The sequence below is a fragment of the Rhinopithecus bieti genome, unplaced genomic scaffold (genome assembly GCF_001698545.2).
Source record: "Rhinopithecus bieti isolate Rb0 unplaced genomic scaffold, ASM169854v2 scaffold_9690, whole genome shotgun sequence".
Lineage (NCBI taxonomy): Eukaryota > Metazoa > Chordata > Mammalia > Primates > Cercopithecidae > Rhinopithecus > Rhinopithecus bieti.
The window spans coordinates 1,375,321-1,401,526 of NW_016806622.1; the positions used below are offsets into that span (position 1 = coordinate 1,375,321).

The 26,206-nt window shown below is 33.5% G+C and overlaps 1 protein-coding gene across 1 annotated transcript in view; it reads left to right on the forward strand.

Moving 5' to 3' along the window:
• The window catches only part of CENPE (centromere protein E), a 91,520-nt gene that overhangs the window by 19,943 nt on the left and 45,371 nt on the right, over window positions 1–26,206 (forward strand). Inside the window, 10 exon segments of the mRNA XM_017877094.1 lie at window positions 13,425–13,499; window positions 13,722–13,841; window positions 15,520–15,642; window positions 15,724–15,889; window positions 16,098–16,120; window positions 17,655–17,969; window positions 18,093–18,365; window positions 18,514–18,672; window positions 23,621–23,824; window positions 25,511–25,658. Of these exon segments, the coding sequence (XP_017732583.1) occupies window positions 13,425–13,499; window positions 13,722–13,841; window positions 15,520–15,642; window positions 15,724–15,889; window positions 16,098–16,120; window positions 17,655–17,969; window positions 18,093–18,365; window positions 18,514–18,672; window positions 23,621–23,824; window positions 25,511–25,658 (1,606 nt within the window).

Genomic DNA, 26,206 nt, shown 5'->3' on the forward strand with positions numbered 1-26,206 from the left:
TTTAAGAATACAATACATTGTCTTTAACTATAGTCACCTTGCTGTACAATAGAGCTGTTGAAATTTATTCCTGCCATCTGTCATTATGTCATCTGACCAAGATTTCCCCATTTCCTTCTCTCTGCTAAACACCCCAGCCTCCAATAACCACCATTATACTTTCTACTTCTAAGAGATCACCTTTTTAAGATTCTGCATATGAGATCATGCAGTATTTGTCTTTCTGTGCCTGGTTTATAATGTCCTTTGGGTTCATCCATATTGTTCCAAATGGTAGGATGCTAGGATTTTTTTTTTTTTTTTAATAACTGAAGAATATTCCATTGTGACTTTATACCAAATTTTCTTGATCCGTTCTTCTGTTGATAGACTGTTAGGTTGGTTCCATATCTTGGCTGTTGTGGAAGGTGCTGCAGTAAATATGGGAATGCAGATATTTCTTGGACATACTCATTTAATTTCCTTTGGGTATATACCCAGCAGTAGGACTGCTGGATCTTATAGTAGTTCTATTTTTGCTTTGTTGAGGAACCCTCATACTGTTTTCTGTATATTTCCACCAACAGTGTAAAAGGATTCCCTTTTGTCCACATCCTTGCCAAGAAGTTCTTTTCTGCCTTCTTGGTAAGCCATTTTGATTGGGATGAGGCAATACCTCACTGTGGTTTTGATTTGCATATCCTTGATTATTAGTAATATTGAACTTTTTTTTCATATATCTGTTGGCCATGTGTATGTCTTCTTTTGAGAAATGTCTGTTCAGGTCTTTTGCCTATATTTTAATTGGGTTGTTTGGGTTTTTTTTTTTTGCTTTTGAGTTGTTTGAGTTTCTTATATATTTTGGATATTAACCATATGTCAGATGTATAGTTTGCAAATATTTCTGCCATTCTGTAGGTTGTCTCTTTATTGATGATTTCCTTTTACTTTAGTTGTAATTCCATTTATTTATTTTTGGTCTTTTTGGTTGTGCTTTTAAGGTCTTATCCAAAAATTCCTTGTCCTGACCAATGTTATGAAGCATTTCCCCTATCTTGTTTTCTAGTAGTTTCATGGTTTCAAGTCTTAATATTTACATCCTTAACTCATTCTGAATTGATTCTTATATATGATGAGAGACAGGAGATCTAGTTTCTTTCTTCAACATATAGATAGATATTCATTCAGTTTTCCCAGCACCACTATTGAAGAAGGACTATCCTTTCCCCAACATATGTTCTTGGTACTTTTGTCAAAAATCAGTTGGCTGTATATGCGTGGATTTATCTCTGGGTTCTCTGTTCTATTGGCCTGTTGTCTGTTTCTATGCCAGTAGCATGTTATTTTGGTTACTATACTTTTGTAATATATTTTGGAGGCAGATGGTATGATGTCTCCAGATTTGCTCTTTTTGCTCAAGATTGCTTTGGCTATACAGGGTCTTTTGGGCTTCCATACAAATGTGAAGATTATTTTTAATCTACTTTTGCAAAGAATGTCCTTGGTATTTTGATAGATATCCCATTACATCTGTGGATCACTTTGTGCAATATGGACATCATAACAATATTCTTCCAATCCATGAACATGCATATCTTTCCATTTGTGTCTTCTTCAATTTCTTTCATTAATGATTTATCGTTTTCATTTGAGAGACACCTCAAATTCATTTCATTTTCTGACACCTCCTTGGTTACATTTATTTCTAGGTATTTTTTTGGTAATAAATGAGATTTTTTTCTTTGTGTCATTTTTAGATAGTTTGCTATTAACATATAGTGATACTACTTTTTTTAATGCTGATTTTGTATCCTACAACTTTACTGAGTTTTTTATTAGTTGTAACAGTTTTGGATGGATTCCTTAGGGTTTTCTGTATATAGGATCATATCATCTACAAATATAGACAATTTAACTTTCTCCTTTCCTATTATGTTTTATTTTTCTCTTTTGCTGAATAGCTCTAGCTAGAACTTCCAGTACTATGTTGAATAAAAGTGGCAAAAGGGGACATCCTTATCCTGTTCCAGATATTAGAGTAAAAGGCTTTCAGCTTTTCCCCATTTAGTATCACGTTAGCAGTGGGTTCGTTGTATGTGGCCTTTATTGTGTTGAGGCATATCACTTCTATACCTAATTAAGAGTTTTTATCATGAAGAGATATTGAACTCTGTCATGATTTTTCTGCATCTGTTGAAGTGATTGTATGACTTTTTTCATTGTTTTGTTAATGTGGTATGTCATGTTTATTGATTTGTTTATGTTGAACCATTCTTGTATTCCTGGGATAAATCCCACTTTATCATGGTGAATTATCTTTTAAATGTGCTGTTAAATTCAGTTTTGTAGTATTTTGTTCACAGTTTTTCCATCTGTTCTTCAGTGATATTGGCCTGTAGTTTTCCTTTTTTGTCTATTTTTGGTATCAGTGTAATGCTGGCCTCATAGAATAAGTTAGGAAAAATTTCTTCCTCTTCAATTTTTTGAAATACTTTGAGAAGAATTGGTATTAGTTCTTCTGTAACTATTGGTAGAATTCAGCAGTGATTCCATCAGGTCCAGGGTCTTTCTTTGATAGGAGACTTTTTATTACTGATTCAAGTCTCCTTTCTCATTACTGGCCTGTTTAGGTTTTCCGTTTATTCATAATTCAGTCTTGTGAGGTAATGTGGTACAGGAATTCATTTCTTCTAGGTTTTTCAATTTATTGGCGTATAATTGTTCGTAGTAGTCTCATGATTCTTTGTATTTCTGTGTTATCAATTGTAATGTCACCTTTTTTATCTCTGATTTTATTTATTTGAGTCAGCTTTTTTACCTAGTCTAGCTAAAGGTTTGTTGATTTTGTTTATTTAAAAAAAAAAAAAANTCCATTTTCATTTGTCTTAACTTTTTTAAATTACTCTTTTAATTCCATTAACCCAGTGGTTGTTCAGGAGCATGTTTAATTAATATTTCCAGAGTTTCTGCTATTATTAATTTCTAGTTTTATGTCATTGTGGTCAGAAAAGATACTTGATATAATTTTGGTTTTAAATTTTTTAAGACTGTTTTTGTGGCCTAAATATTATCTGTCTTAGAGAATGTTCCATCTGCAGTTGATGAGAATGTGTTTTCTGCAGCTGTTAAATGGAATGTTCTGTAAACATCTGTTAGGTGTCTTTGGTCTAGACTGCAGTTTAAATCTGCTATTTCTTTGTTGATTTTCTGTCTGAATAATCTGTCCATTGCTGAAAGTATAATTTCGAAATCCTCTATTATTATTGTGTTGCAGTCTCTCTTCCTTCAGATTATTGTTATTTGCTTTATATATTTTCTGCCATGTTCAGTGTGCATATGTATTTACAATTGTTGTAACATCTTGCTGAGTTGACCCCTTTATCATTATGACCTTGTCTCCTTTTACACTTTTTGATGTAAAGTCTATTTTAGCTGATATAAGTATAGCTTCTCCTGCTGTCTTACAATTTCAGTTTGCATGGAATATGTTTTTCCACCCCTTCCTTTCCATCTATTTGTATCTTATAGGTGAAGTTAATCTCTTTCAGGCAGCATATAATTGGATTTTGTAATCCATTTAACCACTCTGTCTTATAATTGGAGAATCAATCCATTTACATTGATAGGTAGGAACTATTGATAGGTAGGAAATTACTACTTCCATTTTGCTAATTGTTTTCTATTTGTTTTTTAGATCCTTTTATCTTATTTCAGTGTCTTCCTTATTGGTTAAATTATTTTCTCTGATAGCATGTTTTGACACCTTTTTATTTTTAGTGTATTTATTATAGATTTTTTTCCTTTGTGGTTACCATCAGGCTTACAAGAAAAAGTCTTACAGTTATGGCAGGTTATTTTAAACTAATAACGGATTATCATTGATTACTAAACAAACAAACTCCACACTTGATCTCCTTCCACCTTCTGAATATTTGATGTTCTAAATTTCGATGTCACAACTGTTTTCCTTCAGTACTTTGACTATATCATTGCGTTCCCTCCTGGCCTGTGAGATTCCTTTTTGTTGTTGTTGTTGTTGTTGTTGTTGTTGTTGTTGTTGTTGTTGTTTAATTATACTTTAAGTTCTGGGGTACATGTGCAGAACATGCAGGTTTGTTACATAGGTATACACATGCCATAGTGGTTTGCTGCACCCATCAACCTGTCAATTACATTAGGTATTTCTCCTAATGCTATCCCTCCCCTAGCCCCCCAGTCCCCAACAGGCCCCAGTGTGTAATGTTCCCCTCCCTGTGTCCATGTGTTCTCATTGTTCAACTCCCACTTATGAGTGAGAACGTGTGGTGTTTGGTTTTCTGTTCTTGTGTTAGTTTGTTGAGAATGATGGTTTCTAGCTTCATCCATGTCCCTGCAAAGGACATGAACTCATCCTTTTCTATGGCTGCATAATATTCCATGGTGTATATGTGACACATTTCCTTTATCCAGTCTATCATTGATGGGCATTTGGGTTGGTTCCAAGTCTTTGCTGTTGTGAACAATGCTGCAATAAATGTATGTGTGCATATGTCTTTATGGTAGAATGATTTATAATCCTTTGGGCATATACTCAGTAATGGGCTTGCTGAGTCAAATGTTATTTCTAGTTCTAGATCCTTGAGGAATTGCTACATTGTCTTCCACAATGTTGAACTAATTTACACTCCCACCAACAGTGTAAAAGTATTCCTATTTCTCCACATCCTCTCCAGCATCTGTTGTTTCCTGACTTTTTAGTGATCCTAGCCTGTGAGATTTCTGCTTAGAAGTCTGCTCCTAACCATAATGGAACTCCCTTCTATGTTATTTGCCTCTTTACTCTTGCTACTTTGCTGCTTTTAGGATTTTCTCTTTGTCTTTGACTTTTGAGTTTGAATATAATATGTCTTAGGGCAGGGTCATTTAGATTGAATCTGATTGGTAACCTTTGACCTTCCTATATGTGGATATGTATTGCTTTCTTCAGGTTTGGGAATTTTCTGCTATTATTTCTTTAAATAAGCTTTCTGTCCTGTTGTCTTTCTCTACTTGAACTGCAGTGACCCAAATATTTGTTTTTTGATGTTGTCCCATAAGCTTCATTTCTTTCCATCCTTTTTTCTTTTTGCTTCCTGACTCTATATTTTCAAATAGCCTGTCTCAAGCTCACAAATTCTTCTCCATGATCAATTCTTCTGTTGATGTTCTTTATTGCATTTTTCATTTTGTTCATTGTATTTTCTTGCTGTAGGATTTCTGTTTGTTTGTTTTTTTATTATTTCATTCTCCCTGATAAATTTCTGGATTGTTTCTCTACGTTTTCTTGAAATTTGCTGAGCTTGCTTAAAATAGCTCTTTTGAATTCTTTGGCAGATTATACATCTCCATCTTTTAGGATCAGTCACCAGTACCTTACTTTGTGCATTTGGTGACATCATTTTTCCCTGATCATGATGCTTGTCACACAGCAGTGTCTGCACATTTAAGACAAATTTATCTGTTTGTTTTAGTCTTCACCATCTTTATAAGGTCTTTTCAAGATCCATAGTATGACTGAGGTCAGCGTGTTATCCTGCTGAGGCACTACTGGACACCTTTCTCTGTAGGTCCCCAGGTGGGCAGAGCTGTTCTTATTCTACAGATGACAGGGGTCAGTATCAAGATCCAGGGCCATTTGAGAATTTGCTGATGGACAAGGGTTGCAACACCTGCCACAGGGACTTGGATGCATCTGTCTCCCAGTAGGACTCTGGCTTAGTAAAACCATTCTCAGACTATCGCTAGGAGAAACTGAAACCAAGCTTCACAGTTAATTCAGAATGTGCTATGGAACCAATGTTGGTAAGCTTAACCTGGTAGCACCTGGTAGACACTTATTTCAGTGTCTTCCTTATTGGTTAAATTATTTTCTCTGATAGCATGTTTTGACACCTTTTTATTTTTAGTGTATTTATTATAGATATAGGGTCAATTGCAGTCAAGACTCCTAGCAGTTCCTTATGCAGGGAGGATTGCTTGCATTCTGTAGCTGGGGCATTCAAGGTTCTTTCCAGAACCGCTATGTGATGGAAGCCAGCAGGCCTGTCCTACACAGGCAGGATAACTGCCAGGCTGCAGTAGAGAGGGACTGCAGTCAAGACAAGACCCCTTTAGGATCTATTATGGAAAAGATGCATCAAGCCTATCCTGGTGGCTGGGGCAGGTGCTTCACCCAGCAGTTCCCAAAACAGTCGAGATAGCTTCCTGACTGCAGCAAAGAGGCACTGAAGCTGAGACAGGGCCCCTTCAGGATCTATTGTGGGATGGAGGACTACAAGCCTGTCCCAGTGGCTCAGACAGGTTCATCTCTTGGCAGTTCTCTGTGTGGGTGGGAGCAGAGAGGCTGCAGCAGGGAAGGGCTGGAACCAGTACATGTCCCCTTCAGAATCTGCTGTGGGACAGAGGCCGACAAGCCTATCCTGGTGGCTCAGATGGGCATGTTCCCTTCTGGGTCCTTGTGCAAGCAGTACTAAGCTAGGACTACAGCTTGAAGAGGGCAGGAGCCAAGTGACAGGCTAACATTTGGGTCCACTGCCAAGACCAATGTCGACAGACAAAAGAGCCCATCTGCCCAGACCCCAGAGTGTGTGATTCCTCCTGGACCCCTTGACAGATAGTTTTGGTTGCAGGCTCTGGGCCTAACAGGGCTGTAGCTAAGTCCTTCAAGGAATGGGACCACTTCTGCATATGAACCTGGGAGCACAATTAGCAGGACTGCCACCTGGGTATTGGTATACACTCTCAAAAACAACACTTCTAGGTCTTGAATTCTACTGGGGTTTTGCAACCTCCTACCTGAATCCAAAGGCTCCCACAAAAAGACTTGTCTGTAATAGGTACAGAATTGTTGTTGTTTTGGGGGGATATGAACAGGTGACCTCCTATTCTGTCATCTTCTTGACATCACTCAGAAGTATTGTCTTAAAGATATTTTTTTTCTAAGATTCAGGTGTTGAAGATCTAACCATTTTTCATATGTATATACAATTTAGAAAATTTAAGAAATATTTTCTTCATTTATATTTTTAAAATAGTTAAATCATATTTGTTTCCCTGGTGCTTATGCAAGAGAAGAAGAAAAGCATCTATGGGAAGGTTTGGTGTATCTGCCTCTTGATGGATTTGTCTTGAAATTGTTTCCTTATAGTTTGTATATTGCATTTTATTGAGGATACATAAATGCTACCTAGAGCATAGCCGTTTCCTACTGAGATCAGTATGAATTTTAATATCTAGATGACTTTTATATATGGATGCTACATATTAATGGATTTCTTTTTCTTTAGAAAATTAGTATAACTAATACTAGTGAAATTAGTATAACTAATAGTAGTTTTAATGGAATTTTTAGAAACAGATCACTCATTTTTTAAGTATAAAATATTAGGCTACATGTTAAGAGAACTTAATTCAGAAACCATTAGACTGTAGGGACTCAGAAATTGTCCAAAAGATTAAAAGGAGTTATTAGTGCAAAGTGTCCTTAACCTAGAGGCAACAGATGCTGTGAAATTATTTTGCAGAATTTTTCAATGCATATTCATTTTTCTAGAACAAGAATCTGTAGTTGTTATCAGGCTTGCGAAATGATTCATGAACACCCCCCTTCAAAAAAAAATAAGACCCAGTGTTTTATGTAGTTAAAAGATGAATTAATTTGCAGCTACTTTTCAGACTTCTATGTGGCTAACCCAAAAGGCCATGATCCTTTTTCCTTAATATCATTGTTCAGTTTCTCAACCTCTTTTTTAAAGGAAAAAATAATTCTATGCCAAAGCTGTTATTTCCATTCTACCTACAAATTAAAATTATTTCTTCATTTCATAGGTATTATATTCAAAGAGGTAAAAGTCTGTAAGTTCTCCACAGGGTTTCATTTAACTTGTTTTAAAATGCATATTAATGAAGTGCAAAATGTCGTGCATAACAAAACCATTGAACTTTAATGAATAAAACTAGATTTTATCAAAGGGACTGGCTTAGTGTCATCATTAAGAACATGGTCTCCAGAGTGAAATTGCCTGGATTTAAGCCCCAGTTTTGCCACTTATAAACTCACCGCAGATCCAGTCCTATTACGAATTATTGCCAAGGCCTTGGGCAAGTCATTGAATCTCAGGGCTTCCTGTATTTCTCCACCCTTGAGGTAGAGACCAGGTGCTCACCAAGGTCCCTTCTGACTTTAAAATTTCACCTAATTTTTATATGTTTTTTATATGTAATAATAACATGACATAAAACTAACTTTTAGGATAAATGGCAATAATTTCTCTAATATTTTTCTCACGTCATTAATATATTAATAAGAAAAACTGAAGCTTATTGAATTGAGTCAACACAGAGAAGGATTACAAAAATACCACAGAATATATGACATGTATCACACTGCAGTTTTTCTTCCATTTTAACCACAGTTGAGGGAGAAAAAAATCCTACTCCCTTCTTTTTAAATTTTTTCTTTTTTTTCTTTTTAACAAAACACTCAGCTTTCTAATCTAAAAAATATATAATTTTAAAACTTTTTCTTTATAGAGACGGGGGTCTTGCCATGTTGGCCAGGCTAGTCTCACACTCCCAGGCTCAAGTGATCTGCTCGTGTCGGCCTCCCAAAGTGCTAGGATTACAGGTGTGAGCCACTGCTCTAGGCCCTTTATTTTTAACTAGACACAAATTTTAAGGTTACTTAAAAGATTATGTAATAAAAACTTATCCTGTTCAAAAACAGTTTTGCAGTATCTAGTCCATGTTAAAAATACAAGTCTATGTGTATGTAGCAAAATATGTTCCAAAACCTACATGTTGGGGAAAGGTGTAGCTAAAAGGTAATAAAAGTCAAATTATGGCCTTAGGACATGGAGTCATTTCCCTGGTTTTCCTAAAGCTTTTGTCAAAAATCACCCAAGTTGTATATAATTTTCTAGTGGGAATATAGTAGTAACATGAGATGCTTAAATAGTATCTTTTAGAGGGAGAATGAGAAATGTCAAGTATCACCATACTCAAGGAATAAGAAAAATCTTTACCATCTACCTATTTTAACTTGGTGTATTTAATTTTATACTTTTTACTACTTGGAGATTTAAGTTAAATATTTCATTTCACCTACTGACAATTACCATTTAAATCTGCAATATAAATAGTATTTATGCAATTAAATGGTAGCAATGGATTAACTATAGATCAGATCATATGTTTTTATTTTTTCAAAAGCTACTTATTTTCTATGTATAAAAACCAGTACCTAAGATAAAGTGCTATTTCAAATAAGAAGTAGGAAAATTTTCTTTTCTAAATGGGTGTTCTTTAAATGCTTTCATTTTCTATGGCTGTACTACCCTGAATGTACCCAATCTCTTTTAAGTATTTTTAAAAGTTAGGATTGATTTTTGATTCTTCCTTATTGGTAAATGTGATTTTCTTTCACAGAAGTAAAAAATAGGGAATAAAAGGTAAAAGATGGAGTCAATTTAAATTAAAAGCAGTACAAATATCTAAGACTGTGCTCTACAGTGGGTTAGCCACTAACCGTATGTGGCAATTAAGCACTTGAAATGGGACCAGTCTGAATTGGCATAAGTATATAAAAAAGAATGTAAAATCGTTTATTTTTTATATTGATTACCTAAAGAAACATGTTGGATAGATTACCTGAAAAAACGTTTTGGAAGAAGTATTTTTGATATATTCGGTTACNGAAATTAGTATAACTAATAGTAGTTTTAATGGAATTTTAGAAACAGATCACTCATTTTTTAAGTATAAAATATTAGGCTACATGTTAAGAGAACTTAATTCAGAAACCATTAGACTGTAGGGACTCAGAAATTGTCCAAAAGATTAAAAGGAGTTATTAGTGCAAAGTGTCCTTAACCTAGAGGCAACAGATGCTGTGAAATTATTTTGCAGAATTTTTCAATGCATATTCATTTTTCTAGAACAAGAATCTGTAGTTGTTATCAGGCTTGCGAAATGATTCATGAACACCCCCCTTCAAAAAAAAATAAGACCCAGTGTTTTATGTAGTTAAAAGATGAATTAATTTGCAGCTACTTTTCAGACTTCTATGTGGCTAACCCAAAAGGCCATGATCCTTTTCCTTAATATCATTGTTCAGTTTCTCAACCTCTTTTTTAAAGGAAAAAATAATTCTATGCCAAAGCTGTTATTTCCATTCTACCTACAAATTAAAATTATTTCTTCATTTCATAGGTATTATATTCAAAGAGGTAAAAGTCTGTAAGTTCTCCACAGGGTTTCATTTAACTTGTTTTAAAATGCATATTAATGAAGTGCAAAATGTCGTGCATAACAAAACCATTGAACTTTAATGAATAAAACTAGATTTTATCAAAGGGACTGGCTTAGTGTCATCATTAAGAACATGGTCTCCAGAGTGAAATTGCCTGGATTTAAGCCCCAGTTTTGCCACTTATAAACTCACCGCAGATCCAGTCCTATTACGAATTATTGCCAAGGCCTTGGGCAAGTCATTGAATCTCAGGGCTTCCTGTATTTCTCCACCCTTGAGGTAGAGACCAGGTGCTCACCAAGGTCCCTTCTGACTTTAAAATTTCACCTAATTTTATATGTTTTTTATATGTAATAATAACATGACATAAAACTAACTTTTAGGATAAATGGCAATAATTTCTCTAATATTTTCTCACGTCATTAATATATTAATAAGAAAACTGAAGCTTATTGAATTGAGTCAACACAGAGAAGGATTACAAAATACCACAGAATATATGACATGTATCACACTGCAGTTTTCTTCCATTTTAACCACAGTTGAGGGAGAAAAAAATCCTACTCCCTTCTTTTAAATTTTTTCTTTTTTTTCTTTTAACAAAACACTCAGCTTTCTAATCTAAAAAATATATAATTTTAAAACTTTTCTTTATAGAGACGGGGTCTTGCCATGTTGGCCAGGCTAGTCTCACACTCCCAGGCTCAAGTGATCTGCTCGTGTCGGCCTCCCAAAGTGCTAGGATTACAGGTGTGAGCCACTGCTCTAGGCCCTTTATTTTAACTAGACACAAATTTTAAGGTTACTTAAAAGATTATGTAATAAAACTTATCCTGTTCAAAACAGTTTTGCAGTATCTAGTCCATGTTAAAATACAAGTCTATGTGTATGTAGCAAAATATGTTCCAAAACCTACATGTTGGGGAAAGGTGTAGCTAAAAGGTAATAAAAGTCAAATTATGGCCTTAGGACATGGAGTCATTTCCCTGGTTTTCCTAAAGCTTTTGTCAAAATCACCCAAGTTGTATATAATTTTCTAGTGGGAATATAGTAGTAACATGAGATGCTTAAATAGTATCTTTTAGAGGGAGAATGAGAAATGTCAAGTATCACCATACTCAAGGAATAAGAAAATCTTTACCATCTACCTATTTTAACTTGGTGTATTTAATTTTATACTTTTACTACTTGGAGATTTAAGTTAAATATTTCATTTCACCTACTGACAATTACCATTTAAATCTGCAATATAAATAGTATTTATGCAATTAAATGGTAGCAATGGATTAACTATAGATCAGATCATATGTTTTATTTTTTCAAAAGCTACTTATTTTCTATGTATAAAACCAGTACCTAAGATAAAGTGCTATTTCAAATAAGAAGTAGGAAAATTTTCTTTTCTAAATGGGTGTTCTTTAAATGCTTTCATTTTCTATGGCTGTACTACCCTGAATGTACCCAATCTCTTTTAAGTATTTTAAAAGTTAGGATTGATTTTGATTCTTCCTTATTGGTAAATGTGATTTTCTTTCACAGAAGTAAAAAATAGGGAATAAAAGGTAAAAGATGGAGTCAATTTAAATTAAAAGCAGTACAAATATCTAAGACTGTGCTCTACAGTGGGTTAGCCACTAACCGTATGTGGCAATTAAGCACTTGAAATGGGACCAGTCTGAATTGGCATAAGTATATAAAAAAGAATGTAAAATCGTTTATTTTTTATATTGATTACCTAAAGAAACATGTTGGATAGATTACCTGAAAAAACGTTTTGGAAGAAGTATTTTTGATATATTCGGTTACATAAAATATGTTATCAAAGTTAATTCTGCCTTTTTCATTTTATGTTTAATGTGCCTACTAGGACATTTTAAATTACATATGTGTCTGACATTGTGTTTCTCTTGGATAGCGCTGACCTGAAATAGTAATGTCAACACTTGCAGTAGTCTGAAATTTAAAACTAGTCAGGACTCAGTTAAACATCCAGAAAATATTTAAATAAAATACTGTTTTCCTTTTTTTTTTTTTGGTGAGACGAAGTCTCGCTCTGTCACCCAGGCTAGAGTGCGGTGGCTGGATCTCAGCTCACTGCAAACTCTGCCTCCCGGATTTACGCCATTCTCCTGCCTCAGCCTCCCGAGTAGCTGGGACTACAGGCGCCCGCCACCTCGCCCGGCTAGTTTTTTGTATTTTTTAGTGGAGACGGAGTTGCACCGTGTTAGCCAGGATGGTCTCGATCTCCTGACCTCGTGATCCGCCTGTCTTGGCCTCCCAAAGTGCTGGGATTACAGGCTTGAGCCACCGCGCCCGGCCTAAGATACTATTTTCAAGCCCCTTACATACTATTAAAATTTGCTTTTACTCTGTAAGTGCTCATCTGATTATGAAGATTAAATGATTATAGGGAAAATATTTATCTTGGTTATGTGTGGTTTACTTGTTTTCAACAAACTTTTTGGTGTTCAGATATTTAATGCTACAGATATTTTGGTAGACAGGAAATCTCAATAAAAATACTTCTACCTTTATACTTTTACATGGTTGAACAGTATAATGGAGTACAATATTTCCTCTGGAATAAATCAAGGTAATAGTTGATCATTCCATACCTGTGTAACATTGGTGGAAAGTAATAATATTGTAAAGGCACTGCATGAAACAACCCTAAACCAAACCTAGATTCTAAATCAGAGCTTATTACAAAGTACACTAATGTAGAGCCAGATAGATACTTTATGGGAAGAAAAAAAAAAACTTTATAAGTGTTAATACATTTCTGTACTTAACTGACTGAAAACAAAAATCTACTAAATGTGTATTTTTCAAGATTTGATTACCACTTTTTTAATCTCTCCTCCAAGTGGTGCAGACTAATTTGCTATTGACATTATTGTAGCTTTATTAACAGATGATATAGCTACTTGGTGGGGTCATGCTGAGGTTTTTTTCTCATTTGTTTGATATGTTTTGGGTGATATTTCTAGTATTTTTAAATAATGAGGTGCTTTGTTGCAATAGCTTGAACAATTGATCTCAGTCCTTTCTAACTGTTGGGTGATTCTGAAGCAGTGAACCAATACCTTTTGTTTTTTTTTTTTTTTTTTTTTGCTTTGCTTTGCTTTGCTTTATTAACTATTGGTTTGCTCTGTTACCTGTTCACATGCTCTTACAGATGCAACTAATTCATGAAATTTCGAACTTAAAGAATTTAGTTAAGCATGCAGAAGTATATAATCAAGATCTTGAGGTGAGCATTCATGTGGGTATTTCTATTGATAAGCAATTAGAACTATAAAACATGCAACATATGTAACTGATCATAGTGTCAGAAATAAGGGAATTATGTTTTTAAAATATTAGTGACTCTGAATTTTACTATGGATTTAAACTAATATATATAAGTTCTGTTTTTATCCCATAGACTTCAGATCAGATTCTAAATTGTTACTCTCTCCTTTGATTCTTTTAGAATGAACTAAGTTCAAAAGTAGAGCTGCTTAGAGAAAAGGAAGACCAGATTAAGAAGCTACAGGAATACATAGACTCTCAAAAGCTAGAAAATATAAAAATGGACTTGTCATACTCATTGGTAAAAATCAGGCTTATTTTGTTATGTAATCACGTAAATATATATAGCATACCATCATCTTAGCAAATACTTATACTGGACCTACTTTGTGCTGGGTATTGTTGTAATAAATTTATATATATTTTATTAAATCTGTCAATCACCCTATGACATAGGGACTGTTAGTATATTTGCCATTTTAGAGATAAAGTTACGTTTGTAGAAAGTTGATCATATCATCCTTTGAGTAAATATAAGAAAGTTAAGGACAGGCACCCATTAAGAATTAGTAAGTTTTAGGCCAGGCACGCTGGCTAATCCCTGTGATGCCAGTACTTTGGGAGGCTGAGGTGGGACGATCACTTGAGCCCATGAGTTCAAGACCAGCCTGGGCAACATAATGAGACCTGGTCTCTACAAAATATGGGAAAATAAGCCTGGTATATACTGCCAGCTACTTGGGTAACTGAGATGGCAGGATTGCTTGAGCTTGGGAGGTTGAGGCTGCAATGAGCCGAGATCATGCCATTGCACTCCAGCCTGGGCAACAGAGCAAGACTCTGTCTCCAAAAAATAAAATAAAAAATCAGTAAATTTTTAAAATTCTGAATTTTTTCAGTAGTTTTATACAAATGCATGCAGTAGTATATAGTCAAAGTCTTAAATATCTAAACTTGGATATTTTTTCATAATTTTATAGTTCTAGATGATTTTAGTTGATATAAGATCTTGGCATTAAATAACATTGACTCTGATGATGATGTCATTTAATCTCTTCAGTTTGCTTTCAGTATACCTGATTGCTTCAAGAAAGTATGTTTAATTCCAGTTTTAGTTCCTTTTTTTTTTTTTTACAGTAACAGTTTCTAGCTGGAACTTTTAAAAGACTAGTTTCTGTTATTCTGTTTTCAATTGAGTTTTTTAGTTTTTGTTACCTTCTATTCTTTTGTTGCCTTTTATTTGTGACAAATGATTCTTTTTAAAGGGGTTCATACCATTTTATATCATCCTATTCTGAGGCCCTGGATAGGAAGGCACTTTTATGTATTCTGGAGTGTCTGTTCATAGGGTGGCAAGCAGAGCTGCCCACTTTTTAAAAATTACTATTTCTTTTTCCTTATTTATTCATGTATTAATTTATTAATTTTTTTCCAAAGACATATCATTGATTTCATATAAGCTAAAGTCATATTAAAATACCACTTCTCTTTAGAAATGAGGTTGTAGATTTTTTTCATTTATTTTTCATTTGCATTTTCTCATCTGTGAATTTCTTGTTCATATCTTTTCTCTGTTTATCTATTAGATCATTTGTCTTCTTCCTTTTCAATTTGTGAGTTAATATCTTTAATTTAGCTGTTAACTACTTACCTATCATGTGTTGAAGATAACAACTCAAAATAAAAATACATAGAAAGCAGCCTCGCTGAACAATTGTGTTAACCTTTAAACAAAACAGGTCTAAATTATGATACATTGCTTATATAATTTGATATATTGCTTATATAATTTGAAAAATATGACCAGAATTTTTAAAAAATATTTTATTAGGAAGACATGATTTCTTTTATATATTTGGTAACTAGCATATTTATACACTTTTTGGTTAGCTAGAGTTAACATTTATATACATATTCTCTTAAGAATTTTCCAACTCTGAAAATTAGATTTCACTGAACCCCTTTTGTCATCTCTTTAGGAAAGCATTGAAGACCAAAAACAAATGAAACAGACTCTGTTTGATGCTGAAACTGTAGCCCTTGATGCCAAGAGAGAATCAGCCTTTCTTAGAAGTGAAAATCTGGAGCTGAAGGAGAAAATGGTAAGTATTTTTTGTAATATTTATAGTAAAGTAGTTGTAATGATCAGTGCATTTTGTGCATTTGCAATGTTTTCTCAATAGCAAGAACTTGCAAGTACATACAAGCAAATGGAAAATGATATTCAGTTATATCAAAGCCAGTTGGAGGCAAAAAAGAAAATACAAGTTGATCTGGAGAAAGAATTACAATCTGCTTTTAATGAGATAACAAAACTCACCTCCCTTATAGATGGCAAAGTTCCAAAAGGTATTTTGTAATTTTAAACATCTTTTTTCAAATCTGACTGCTTCTAGAAATGTACCTAAACAATTTTTCAAGCATATTTCAATGATTAAAATTCATTATACTCTTATTTTTTAAAACTCAATATTATGCTTTAGTGTCATTTGGTATTATTTATAAAGATTTCCATGGGTTTCAAATCATAAAGGATTATTTTTCAAATAAACTTTAGCTGTTAGCCTGATCCTGAAAAAGGTGATTCAAGAACTATTAAAATTTAATTACCTGGTTTACCGAACATGCCGATCTTTATACAATTACCAAAACTTTTCTAGATTGCTCTGGATAATGTTGGGAGATTGGAAGGAAAGGCATTAGCTGATCTTCAGAAAGAACTAAAATAAAGAAGTTGAAGAAAATGACAAGCTTTGCGAAGAAGTCAATTTGCTTTCAGAATTGAATCTTTACGCGCTTCGTGGAAGTAGAAAGACTGGAGGAAAGAGGTAAACACATTTGTAAACACTTATCCCTTATTTTGAAATAAAAACCTTTGCGATAATAGTGCCTTAAATATTTTGGTATAGTTTATTTTAAACTAGCAGGCAAAAGAGATGCTGTAAATGTTTGACTAGTTAGCAATAGAAATGAATATAGTTCATCTTCTAATTTGTTCTTATGCTACTAGATTTTTAAAAATGTATATTTTTTCAAAGTGTATTTAACTGTATACTTAGTAATATAATCCATGTAGCAGCCATTCCTCAAATGTTGCATTTGTTCAATATTACGGCCCACCCTTAGTCTTTACCATTTTTTTGGTAGTAGTAGTATCGTTATGTTGAATAAAAGACGGTAATGAGGGAAAAGAGGTTGCACTGATAAAGTTTTAGAGGTTAATGCAAATCTTTCAGGCTGGTGAATGTTTCTGTAAATCCATGGCCTGCCAGTTTTCTTTCTACTTGTCTAAAAGAAAATGTTAAAATGTGAGTACTTACTATACGGCAAACATCATGCTAAAGAACTTCAAAACATTATTTCATTTACTCGTCTTATAAACTCTTCAAAAGTAGGTAGTCTTTTATCCCCAATAACCCATTATCAAGCTAATAGTTGAGCCACACAAATATGCCTCTTAAACCCGTGATTGTAGCTACTATGCTGTATTGCCCCTCTTCACTTTGTCCTTCCTTTATCTCTTTTTCTCATCTCCCTCTGCCCTTATCTTTCACAGTGATTAAACTGTTAATATACAAGATATGGGTTATTTAAATTATGTAATTATTTACATATTAAGTAATACTTATTATTTTTATTTTTTTCATGGACCATACCTAATACTTAAGATACTTCTTAAATAACAATTTTAAATGATTAAACATTACTTACATTGTTCATTGATTAAGTTTTTGGAAACCTAAGACGCATTCAAAGCCTTTAGGGAAAAAAATGTCAAATTCTGAGAAATGCCTGCCACATGATAAAGTTAGAAAACACTTTAGAATGATGGGTAAGGAAATAAAGACAATCTGATTATGTGCCTTTACTGACTGTTCTCCATGCAGGCCTTACTTTCTAGAATACAAAGAGATTAGAAAATAAAACATCGAAGGCAGAGTTAAACAAGCTGAGTTAGAGAAAAGTGACAATAAGAGTACTACTATATTGCCTTTCCTCAGTCAAATTTTTGCTCAATGTAAATAACTTCTCTTTTGCAGAGAAAGCTTTTTTTTCCTAAAATTGCTTCAGTGAATCATATGTTGCTAACATCCCTAAATTTTCTTTTCCATAGATACATGACAAATCTGAAGAGCTCCATATAATAACATCAGAAAAAGATACATTATTTTCTGAAGTAGTTCATAAGGAGAGTAGAGTTCAAGATTTACTTGAAGAAATTGGGAAAACAAAAGATGACCTAGCAACTACCCAGTCAAATTATAAAAGCACTGATCAAGAATTCCAAAATTTCAAAACCCTTCATATGGACTTTGATCAAAAGTATAAGATGGTCCTTGAGGAGAATGTGAGAATGAATCAGGAAATAGTTAATCTCTCTAAAGAAGCACAAAAATTTGATTCAAGTTTGGATGCTTTGAAGACCGAGGTTGGTACAAGATGCTATTTTGAGAAATGCTCCTTAGTCTTCTGGGGTTTTGGTTTCTGTGTATATGTATGCCTCAGACTGCTCTGCTTTTACTGGGTGACATTAACTTTTTCTTTCTTAAAGCTTTCTTACAAGACCCAAGAACTTCAGAAGAAAACATGTGAGGTTCAAGAAAGACTAAATGAGATGGAACAGCTGAAGGAACTATTAGAAAATAGAGATTCTACACTGCAAACTGTAGAAAGGGAGAAAACACTGATTACTGAGAAACTGCAGCAAACTTTAGAAGAAGTAAAAACTTTAACTCAGGAAAAAGATGACCTAAAACAACTCCAAGAGAGCCTACAAATTGAGAGGGACCAACTCAAAAGTGATATTCATGATACTGTAAACATGGTAAGGTTTTGATTGATTAAACTTTGAAAATTGGAGACCCTTAAAACATTGCAGAGGCCATCATTTATTACTTATGATTATGTAGTAGCTATAAAATAATTTTGTTTCATATTCTACTGGAAATTGTTTTTATATTTCTCTAACAAAGAACATAGATACTCAAGAACAATTACGAAATGCTCTTGAATCTTTGAAACAACATCAAGAAACAATTAATACACTAAAATTGAAAATTTCTGAGGAAGTTTCCAGGAATTTGCATATGGAGGAAAATACAGGAGAAACTAAAGATGAATTTCAGCAAAAGGTAAAGGGTGTTTATTTTCAAAGTTTTCATATACTTGTATATATATACACTTTAACCTCAAATACTTAAACGTAATATTCTCAATTTTATTTGTTATTCACAATGGTAATAACTAACAATTTGACAAACTTATCCAATTAGAAAAGGAAAGGGCCCAAAAAAGTGTTAGTCCAAATTTTGCATAGCTGATACTTATTTTATGTCAGATTTTCTATACTAAACTTACTTAGAGTTTACAATTCAATCCATTGTAGGGGGGATTGCCTTATAATGTTATACCAGGGTTTCATTCATTAATAGTATTCTTTTCTACTTTCCTAAAACACCTCTATGGTATATTGGTAACAGTAATTTTAAATAATATATCATTTTATTATAGTTCATATTATTTTATCCAGAGGATTTACTGCTAGAATTTTAAAATATTCTTCAGTAGGAGACTGGTGAAATAATCTTTTGTAAATCTATAGCTTGGAATAGTATATAGTAGTATATATTTTTTAAATTGGTAGTGAAATACACATAACGTAAAATTTACCACCTTAACCATTTTAAGTATATACTTCACTAGTGTAAAGTTCATTCACATTGTGATACCACCAATTTCCAGAATTCTTTTCATCTTGCAAAAACCAGAACTATACCCACTGGGCAACAACTCCCCATTTTCCTTCCCCACAGACCCTGGCTACCACCATTTTACTTTTCTGTCTTTATGAATTTGGCTACTCTGAGTACCTCATGTAAGTGGAATCATGCAGTATTTGTCTTTTTGTAACTGACCTATCTCATTTTGCATAATGTCTTCATCCATGTTGTAGCATGTGTTAGAATTCCCTTCCTTTTTATGGGTAAATTTCTATTATATGTATAGGCTACATTTTGCTTATCTATGCATCCGTCATGAACACTTGGGTTGCTTCTACCCATTATTGGCTGTTGTGAATAATGCTCCTATGAACATGGGTGAACAAATACCTCTTCAAAACCCTGCTTTCAATTATTTTGGATATGTATATATCCAGAAGTGGAATTGCTAGGTTATATGGTAATTCTATTTTTAATTTTTTGAGAAAGCACCATAGTGTTTTCCATAACAGCTGTACCATTTTACTTCCCACCAAAAGGACATAAATGTTCTGGTTTATATGCACCTTTGCCAACACATTATTTTTTGGTTTTTTCGATAGTAGCCATCCTAATGGATGTGAGGCAGTATCTCATCGTGGTTTTGAGTTGCATTTTCCTAATGATTAGTGATGTCGAATGTCTTCGTGTGTTTTTTGGCCATTTGTTTATCTTCCTTGCAGAAATGTCTGTTTAAGTCTTTTGCCCGTTTTTGTATTGGGTTGTTTGATTTTCGTTGTTGGATTGTAGGAGTTCTTTATACTTCTGAGTATTACCCCTTTATCAGTTATATGCAATATTGCAGAAATTTTCTCCCATTCCATAGGTTGTCTTTTTACTCTGTTGATTGTATCCTTTGATATACAGAAGTTTTTAATTTCAATGTAGTCAAGTTTATTTATTTTTACTCTTGTTGCCTGTGTTTTGGTGTCATGAATCTATTCCCGTATGTTTTTTTGTAAGAGTTTTGTGATTTTCGCTCTTATGTTTAGGCCTGTAATCCATTTTGCATTTATTTGTATATATAGTGTAAGGTCAGGGCACAACTTCGTTCTTTTGTGTGTGGCTATTGTTTTCCCAGCACCATTTTTTGAAAAGATCATCCTGTCCCCATTAAGTAGTCTTGGCATCCTTGTTGAAGATAGTGGACCATATACACAAGCATTAATTTCTGGGCTTTCTATTCTGTTCCAGTGGTTTATATGTCTGTCTTTATCATAGCACCACACTGTTTTGATTATTGTAGCTTTATAAGTTTTGAAATCAGGAAGTATAAGACCTTCAACTTCATTCTTCTTTTTCAAGATTCTTTTCTCTATTTGGGGTCCTTTAAGATTCTATATGAATCTTAGGATAGATTTTTCTAATTCTGCAAAAGACGCCATTGGGATTTTGATAGGGATTACATTAAATCTGTAGATTGTTTGGTAGTATTGATGTCTTAAAAATATTGTCTTCTAATCCATGAATGTGGGATGTCTTTCCGTTTGTGTCTTCTTTAATTTCTTCTTAGCAACATTTACAGTTTTCAGCAGATAAGTCTTTCACCTCCTTGGTTAAGTTTATTCTTAGTATTTTATTCTTTTTTGATGCTATTATACATAAAATTGTCTTAATTTCTTCTTTGGATTGTTCATTGTTAGTGTACAGAAATGCAACTGATGTTTGTACAGTCATGCATTTTTAACAGAATACATTATTAAATAAAAGCAAATACATATTTCAAAGTAATTCAGTAAGATCCAGTGGATATAAAAAAACTCTGTACATTTATATATTACTTCTATAAAATGAGCTGCATTTTCCCCCATTTACTCCGGGGCAAAATACTGCCTTGGAAAAAGGAACTTTTTTTTTATTTCCATCTCCTTATGCTTTAGTTCTTCTCTCTCACTTGTTCTGTATCTTATGTTCTCAGCATATTTATAATTTGGAATAACCATAGGCCAAAGGCATTTGACCTCAATTTGAAATTTACCCCCAGCACCAATGGCTCATGCCTGTAACCCTAGCACTTTCAGAGGCCAAGGTGGGCAGATTGCTTGATTCCAGGAGTTCAAGACCAGCTTGGGCAATATAGTGAAACCTCGTCTCTACAAAAAAAATACAAAAATTAACCAGGCATGGTAGCAACGCTCCTGTAGTCTCAGCCACTCACGGGGCTGAGGTAGGAGAATCACCTGAACCCAGGAAGGTTGAGGCTGCAGTGAGCCCAGATCACTCCACAGCACTCCAGCCTGGGCAACAGAGTGAGACCCTGTCTTAAAAAAAAAGAAAGAAAGAAATAATAACTTCCACTTTTATGATGGGAAGGTTTTTTTATTAGACTTTTGACAATATATGACAATTAATAACTGTTTTTAAAAAATCTAAAATGCAATTATAGAGAAAATAGAAGATGAAGGGAAGAGTAGAGTTATACTCACTGGGAACAGCTAAGATCCTATGTTTCCAAGTTTATGCTGGAATCATTTATCCATGTTGATAAAAGAATGTAACTGGGGCTTTTCTGAGGCCATTCTGTTCATCAGGGATCCTAAAGTCTGGGACAGAAGGCTGAGATCAGTTTGGTCTTGTATCATGCTCATGCTGGAATCTGGCCTGGGAATAAAAGAGTGGAAATGGGGAATTTCAGGTGCTCCCCTGTTCATCTGGGCACCAGAGAGCTGCACTAGCAGGTCTATCATGAATCTCCTTGAAATGCTCATTTTCAATCCTACTTGATGTGTCTGTTTCTGGAAATGCAATATCTTCAATGTATCTCAACAAAAATATTTTATGATTAGTAAACTTATATAAAGGACATTTTTTTCCTTTTTCACATGTTCTAACAATTTTTTATTTAATAATTAGATCTATTAGATTTTATTAATTACTGTGATAGTCGAAGTACCTTCTAGGCTGAGTTCAGATTTGAAATAAACCTTGACTATCATTACAGAACATTTTGTCTCAATCTGCTTTGTATTTGAAAGATATGAGATTCTGAATTATAATATCTAACAGACTAGTTCCAAAAGACTATGTGTTCCCCGCCTTAATTTCTCTTGTAGTTAGCTCTGTGTTCACCATTATCAGAAGCTTATGCATATTGCCAACAATAAGGGGGTTGCTAAATAAAGTATGGTTTATATCTACTCTAGAGAATCAAGCAGCTACTAAAAATTATTTGTAGGTTACATAACAGCATGTGAAAATACGTATGATCTAAGTGGAAAAGATAAAAACTAAAAAGAATCACATATATAAATTAATTATAATAGCTATGTTTAAAAAAAAAAATCTTTTAATGGCAAAACTCCAGAAGTAAATTTACCAGAATTCTAATAGTTTGTTGTGTGAAGTTGGTGACAGTGGATGATTTTATCCTTTATTTTCTCTTGTTTTCTAATGTGATTATAAATTATTATAAAAACTTTTAAATACCTGTGTAGGCAATATGGAGCTGACTGTTTGCTGAACTAGAGTAATGTTATATAATAATACCCTAAATTTATACCAGCAATAGTAATTTCAGTCTCTGTCTCCCTTTACCAATGAGTTCATGTATTAGGTTACCTTTGGTCATGACTTATTTATGGATAAGTGAATTTATATAACGTATTTTTCTTAAGCAGTATATAAAATATACATACATTAAGAAAAGATGAATTTCGCCCTGATGAAATAGGTCTCTATCAAAATTATTTAGCCCTCTACATATAATAAAACTCCAGCCTTTTGTAAGTAGGACTGCCTCTGAGAATAAAAATTTGCAGGGAGTGGGAGACAGGGAATGATTCCCAGCTTTTACAAGGAAATATAGATAAAGCGATAGAGTTCAAGATTGTTTACTCCTTTAGTAGTAAATAAACAAACTGCTACTAGAATGAAACTTAGAAAATATTTATGGAAGATATGTACAAACTAAAGTCAGATATCCTTTGTGTATTAATGTCATTATTTTGAAGTAAGTAAACATGCAGAATCATGTTAACCTATCATACATGAAGACAATTATTAATATTTATAGTTGTCCATATTGTTCTGATTAGTGAACAGACATAAGAGCACAAACTTGGAGCCAGACCACTTGGATTCAAAACCTGGCTAAACCTCTGAGTGACCTTGGCAAGTGACTTTACCTCTCTCAAGTTCAGTTTCCTCATCTGTCAAATGAGAATTACAGTAATACCTGCCTCATAAAGTTACAGTCAAGATTAAATGTGTTAAGATATGAGAATAGTATCTGGCACATAAGAGATGTGTTGGCTATTTTTATTATGTTTAAAGTTGTTGTTAACTACTTAAGAAATTCTTCTGTAATGTGTTTATGTTTTAGATGGTTGGCATAGATAAAAAACAGGATTTGGAAGCTAAAAATACCCACACTCTAACTGCAGATGTTAAGGATAATGAGATAATTGAGCAACAGAGGAAGATATTTTCTTTAATACAAGAGAAGAATGAACTCCAACAAGTGTTAGAGAGTGTTATAGCAGAAAAGGAACAATTGAAGACTGACCTAAAGGAAAATATTGAAATGGTAGGATTTAGCACTGTATACTTGGCAATACCTTTTTGTCTTCTTTGTTTCAGATTTTTATCAACTTTATTGAGGTATAATTTATATGGAATAAAATTATATGCAATAAATGTATCTGATGGAAGTGTATGGTCTGACGACTTTTAACAAATGTCTCTACCCATTTTTTCTTCACCCCAGTCAAGATAGAAGACGTTCCATCACCCCCAGAAAGTTTCCTCACACCCCTGTCACAGACGCTCATCACCTCCTCCCCGCCAGATTATCAGTCATGATATGTTCACCTTAAATCATTTGTCTCTTCTAAAGCTTTATACAAATAGAATCATATAGTGTGTCATCTGTTATGTTTGACTTTCTACACTCCCTTTTACTGCCAAGGAATAGTTCATTGCGTTAATACACCATAATTTTTTTATTCTTTTTCCTATTGATGGAAATTTGGGTTATGTTCAGTATTTGGCTATTTTGAATAAAACTGCTATAAACATTCTTGTACAACTCTTTTTATTTACATATCTTTATTTATATAAGGTAAATATCTAAATGGAATTGCTGTGTCATAGGGAAGAATATGTTTAACCTGATGAGAATTTGCTAGACTGATTTCCAAAGGAATTATATCATTTTACATTCCCATTAGCAAATTAAGAGAATTCTGGTGGCTCAAACAACCTTCTTCATCAACACTTCATATTTATTGGTGCTTTTAATTTTAGCAATTCTAATGGGTGTGTAGATTGTTATTTTAATTTGCCTTTCCCTGATGACTAAAGATGTTGAACATGTTTTTCTTGTGTTTATAGACCATTGTATATCTTCCCCTGTAATTTATCTGTTCTCAAAGAGGTGTGTTGTAGATTTTCAGCGTATAGGTCTTTAAATGTTTTATTAAATTTGTTCCTAAATGTTTCTCTTTTATTTTTTGCTGTCATAATTTTTAAATTTTATTTTTAATTGTTTGTTGTTGATGTCTGCCAATATTTTCACACTTTAGTTTTTCTATGTTTAGGGGTGATATGATGTGTATCGGTTGAAATAAATACTTGGAGAAGTTCACTGTGAATCATAGTAGAATGTGACCATTTGTATTGTTTTAATTTTGTAAGTTTTGGGGATGTCTGCTTTGTCAAAAGAGCAGAATGTAAATAAACATGCTAACAAACAATGATATTTTCTTCTCAGTCTCTGGCTTGTTATGTTTTTGTGGTCTTGATACCTGAGAATATCACTGTGTGAGCTTAATAACTAGGATCAGCCCAAGTCATACTAGCAGAGGGTGGCTACCATTTTGAGCTTGCTGGCAGTGATCAGTGCTGAAACTGAAGCCATCCCAGTGTTTGAAAAAACCATAGCTATAGTCTTATTATTACTCAGTGATAGCTCAGAAAAAGTCTCTTTTGGCTTAAAGGCAGAAATGAGCTAAGTTCTCATGATAAAATGTTAAATCCAATTCTAATTCTCATGGTAGGAATGTAAATTGAGCAGTAAAGAAACAGTATAAAAAGCAGATTCTTGGCATCTTATACTATTAAATTAAAGACTTCTCTTTTTTGAAATTTGTCTTTTCCTATATAGTTTTCCCAGATTTCTTCATTTGCAGACCAAGGGAAATGCTGATGTTTTACCTGATTTCATAAATGTTAGCTAATATTTACTTTAATCTCAACTTTTTTTTCTTTCTAGACCATTGAAAACCAGGAAGAATTAAGAATTCTTGGAGATGAACTTAAAAAGCAACAAGAGATAGTTGCACAAGAAAAGAACCATACCATAAAGAAAGAAGAAGAGCTTTCTAGGACCTGTGACAGACTGGCAGAAGTTGAAGAAAACTAAAGAAAAGGTGAATTTTAAAATTATTTCCCTGGCCATTTTCCTAACTAAACTTTTTTTTTGCTAATTTTATTTCGGTAGACCTAAATCCAGAAATAGCACATACCTCCCAAATGAACATATTTCAGTGCTAGCATTTTGGACAGTTTCAACTTACACTGAGATCTAAACTAACATACCTTGTGAGGATTATATTATTCTAGAGTCTTTAGGTGAGAGAGGGCTTTGTATCATTTAAACAAATCCTATGATGTATTCATTCATCAAATATTTACTGAGCACTGTCATGGGCCAGGCACTGTTCTGGGCACTTGAGATATATTAGTCAACAAAACAAAGATTCTTTCCTTGCAGAGCTCATTAGCCATTCTCTGAAATGTAAGATTTATCACTGTTACCATCTCTTAGATGTTTGCAGTTTCCCAAATCATTTCTTATATAGAAGTTAGGTGTTATTGGGATGTTTGTGTAAGAGCTAAGACCCCTGTAACAGCTGTAGTTCCCAAGAGATTCTAAAATGCACCCATAGAAATCTTTCTACACAAGGTA